This window comes from Clytia hemisphaerica, unplaced genomic scaffold, assembly GCF_902728285.1.
Source record: "Clytia hemisphaerica strain Z4C2 unplaced genomic scaffold, Clytia hemisphaerica genome assembly, whole genome shotgun sequence".
Classification (NCBI taxonomy): Eukaryota; Metazoa; Cnidaria; class Hydrozoa; order Leptothecata; family Clytiidae; genus Clytia; species Clytia hemisphaerica.
The window spans coordinates 64,590-69,246 of NW_027103948.1; the positions used below are offsets into that span (position 1 = coordinate 64,590).

The 4,657-nt window shown below is 35.5% G+C and overlaps 1 protein-coding gene across 1 annotated transcript; it reads right to left on the reverse strand.

Annotated features, from left to right (window-relative positions):
- Window positions 1-2,599: 2,599 nt before the first annotated feature.
- On the reverse strand, window positions 2,600-4,657 carry LOC136810017 (uncharacterized). The gene has a single exon (XM_067066583.1). The coding sequence runs from the start codon at window positions 4,655-4,657 to the stop codon at window positions 2,600-2,602; it is 2,058 nt and encodes a 685-aa protein (XP_066922684.1).

A 4,657-nucleotide genomic window follows, 5' to 3' on the forward strand; every position in this document is an offset into this window, starting at 1 on the left:
TGAAAACGTTTTAAATATCTTGCTGTTTTTCAACCTGTCTTTTAGCACACCAAGTAGCTGTCTGCATATGTTTCAAAAATGATAAGCTGACATGCTTAAAGATTACTGATTTAAAAAATTCTCTAAAAACTGATTTAACTCTTATTTTTATAAAGCTAGGTTTTCAAGTTGTCAGAATGTTGTCGAAGTGTAAGTTTGATAATTTATGAATCGGGAAAGTTCTATCAGACTCAAGTTACAGTATTAGCTCAATGTTTATTTTTGTAAAGTCCACAAGTTAAGGTTATGGTTCATTATATTGTAGTTTGAAAAAGAAAAGTAGTTGAAGCCAAGAAAAGAGTGCTCATACCCTAGGATAGGAACCCTCCTGCTAGACAGGAGACCCGTCCTGGATTTTTATAATCTGATGTATACAGGACGGGTATGACCTGTGAGGCAGATTTCTACCTCAAAATATTTACAGTGGGAAATTCAAATTTAGCGTTGTCCTCACTTACTAAAATAAACTCGCGCTTTCTCTAATAAAGTGTGACCAGTAAAATAATAACAAAATTTGATTGGTTATGTTTTCAACCGTTATTAGGATCTGGGAAATTCAAACTCTCAGTCCATACCATGCTATATATTTCGCCATCAGTATATAGAATAAGAAATCATAGCATGGATCTCCAGGCTAAGGGTCTACCTCAAGTAATGGCTAGAGCTTAGTTTGTTTCTGATTAATACCTACAAATCGACGAATGCAATCATTCGACTAGAATTCTCAACTTGAGCTAGAAATCTGAGAATGTTTGTCTGTCTGTCTGTCACCTCAAAACTTTAGATCAGGCTGAAGACTTAAAAATGGTCGGATTCGGCTGAAATTTTGCACACTTGTTCCTTGAGAGATTATCTGGGGGTGTTTTATTCATTTTTTTCAAAATTTCATTTTAATGGCGTAGTCACTCACAAGGTTTACCCTAAAACGAAGCTAAAACATTTCTTATTTACATAAAAGATTTTCTGTTGATGTTTACAATTGGGCCTACGAGTAATTTAAAAGATACTGAGCTAGAGTTGAGCCAGTGTGTTTACCACGTTCGACAGTGAAAAACAAAACTATGGCATGTTATACATTTTCTGTTAGACAAACTATTCCTGAATCTGAAAATTCAAAAATTGCATTGAAAAAATTTGATGAAGAAGAAAATGAAGACTTTTGCGAGGAAGAGTATTTCAACTTTAAAGAGCTTAGTTTCGGCGAAGAAAAAACACTTTGAAAACATTTTCGCAGTAGATGGTGCATCGGAAAATTTTTGTTAATGCTTCTTTGTCTCGAAATCTTCAAAGTAGTGGTTTTTCATCAATTTTTCATCTGGATTTTGCTTAAAAAACAGTCATAACTTATAACACATCTTTTTAGAAAAATTTTCCGCAAAATTTAAAATAGTTCAATTCTTTGCGGACAGGGTAAAGAAATTTTGAAACAAAAAAGTTAATTACCCATTAAAACTAAGCACTTTTTGTAAAAGAGGGTGATGCAACATATTATTAACATCTTTTTAAAGTTCATAACGTCATTTTTGCAATTAAATTCTTAATTACTCTTAAGGGATTCGATTAAAAAGCAATTTATAAAGGCAATTCTTTGTTAAAAGTGTAAAGGAACCTGAAATATAACTTTTATGTTCAAATACCAAATACCAATTTTTGGACTATGGTCAGAGCCCTTAATAATTGCGGTTAAATGAAAAGATTATAGTTTTCAATAGGGATTTTTTTATGATTTGAGCCTATAAGGGAGTTTTCTACATTATTTCAAAGGAAATAAGGATTTAAAACTATTTACAGTGAAAATTTTGGCCAATTTGAGTGACATTTTGATCATTTCCAGAAAACCGCAAAACTTTGAAAAAAGACCGCAAAACTCATTTTCACCACGAAAACCACCCCGAAATGTAAATAACAATGCCCACATTCATTGTAAGACTATTCCTATCAGCAGGGATTAAAAACTACATCAATTAAGTTAAAATATTCATTCAAAAAGCTCTGGAACTGAAGACTCATTATCGTGTTACAGGGCACTTTCACTTTCACTTTCATGCCATCGCTGAAAGCATAATGAAACCGTCAAAATCTAATCCCACACAGTTGAAAAAGTAATTTGAAGATGATTGTGTTGTTTTCTAAGAGATTCCTGGCAAAAAAACATTAAAATAGCACCCAAAAAAGAATAAACAAGCAAACAAAAGTTCTACCTACCTTTTGCCTTTGGCGCACTAGCTACACAACAACCGACCGTGCTCTTAATCAAAAGAAATCACAAGTTAAATCATGATTAAATATTCCTTAGAGCTTTACAAACCTCCTTGTATATGTTGGACGGTGAAAAAGAATGCGGCTATTATATTTTGATTTTTCCCGACATGTTTCGGACTCGGTCCGTTCTCAAGGGAATGATATTTCTATAGAAAAAAAAAGCGTTTTTATACAAAATTATTTGACGTCAAATTGGACAAATACGTCATTTTAGGCGATTTCGGCTTGAAAATGGGTTGGTGTAAATGGGGCCATCTGATAAGTTGAATTTGGTCTAAAATGAACGTGTAAATCAGACTTAGGCGCTCGGTTGGAGAAGATTGAGTTCTTGGTTCAACCCATGAGGTGCGAGGGTTCTCAGTTCTTTGATCCAGAAGTTTTCTCTCTGTAGTATTATCCTTTTCATTCTTTCTATATCTGTCTCGTTGATCTGTTCGATGATGGTGAACTTTGCGTCTCTGTTGAAATCGTGGTTGGTTTGGTGGAAATGTTTACACGCTGGGATTGTCTCTTGTCGTGGTCTGTATGCATTACTTCTATGGTTATTGAGTCTTTGATTGAATTGGGTCTCGCTTTTTCCAATATATTGGATGTGACATTTGTTGCATTCCAGGAGGTAGATGATGCGAGTGCTTTTGCAGTTAACGTTGTGGAAGATCTGGTACGTCCTTTTGGTTTGTTGACTGGTGAAGGTTGAGGTTGACATTATTTGTTTACAGCAAAGGTTTCCTGTCCTTGTTAAGCAAGGCTGGCACTTTCCTTTCAGTTTTTGTTGTTTTCTTGAGACTTTGTTGTTGGATATTGATGTTTGTCCAAGTAGATCTTTCAAGTTTTTGTTGCGTCTATACGCAATGACTGGTGTTTGTTGGAAGGTATCTTGAAACCGTTCGTTGATGTTTAGGATATCCCAGTGCTTTTCCAGTAAGGTACGGATAGGTGGTAAGTTTTTGTTGAAGGTAGTGATGAAGGCGATTTGTTGTTTATTCTTGGTGTTGTTGTATTTTAGGAGATCTTCCCGGTTCTTAATCTTAACTTTGTCGAACTGTTTATTGAGGTTTTCAGCTTTGTATCCTCTTCTGATGAATGCATCTTTCATTTGGAGGAGGGATTGGTTGTATTCTTCGGGGTTGGAGCAAATCTTTTTTATCCTTAGTGCTTGACCGTATGGGATGTTGTTTTTTAGGTTGTTTGGGTGGTATGAGGTATTATGGAGGTATGATGACCGATCTGTTGGTTTTTTGAAGATCTTGTAATCTAGTCGATTGTTCTTTATGGTTATCGTTGTGTCCAGGAAGTTGATCTCGCTATGAGAGTATTCCGTCGTGAATTTAATTGATGGGTGAACTGTGTTGATGATTGTGAAAAATTCTTTTAGATCACTTTCTGTGCCTTTCCATATAAAAAATATGTCATCAATGAATCTGAGGTATTTTATGATGTTGTTAGTTATGCGTGGATAGATTTCTCGTTCTTCGAACTCTCCCATAAAAATGTTTGCATACGATGGGGCACATTTAGTACCCATTGCGCATCCTTTGATTTGGAGATAGTGTTTGTCGTTGAATATGAAGTTATTAAGGGTGAGGATGAGGCGTAAGAATGTTAAAATTACTGTCATGTGTTTAATGGACGACTCGACGTTTGTTAATGATTTACGAATGGAGGCTATGCCTTCGACATTCGGGATGTTGGTATATAATGCCGACACATCCATGGTTACAAGTATTGCGTGTGCTGGTATATGTAAATCTTTGGTTTTGTTGATAAAGTCTGTTGTGTCTTTGATATATGAAGGCAGTGATTTCGCATGGTCTTGTAGGTGATAATCAACATATTGGGAGATACGTGCTGTGTGACAATTGATGGAGCTGATGACAGGTCTTCCTGGGTTATCTGGTTTGTGTATTTTGGGTGTGGTGTAAAATTTTGGTGTATTTGGCTGTGTCTCGGTAAGCATTTCAGTGGTTTTATCGTCTAGTAGCTTGGATTTTCTCAGTGATTCTATGATGTCTTGTATCTTTTTGTTATGTTTTGGTGTGAGATCTTGGTCACACTCCTTGTAGAAAGTCTGATCGTTTAGTTGTCTTAGGGCTTCATTTATATAATCTGCAACGTCTTGGATTACTACGGCGCCTCCTTTATCGGCGTTTGTGATGATGATGTCTTCTTTTCTCCTTAGTTGTTCTAAAGCTTCACGTTCTTCTTTTTTCAGATTGTATTTGCGTTTGGTTCTTGTGACCTCATGGTTATTTATCTCGTTTTCAAAGGCGTCAATAAAAGTTTTGACTGTGTGATGTGGGTTATTTGGTGTCCATTGGTTATTTTTCTTTTTTATGTAGAATGGCTTTTTAGCCAT

Bases quoted from the DNA above. Each gene is read 5' to 3' on its own strand.
- LOC136810017 (XM_067066583.1), bottom strand. From the start codon at position 4,657: ATGGCTAAAAAGCCATTCTACATAAAAAAGAAAAATAACCAATGGACA.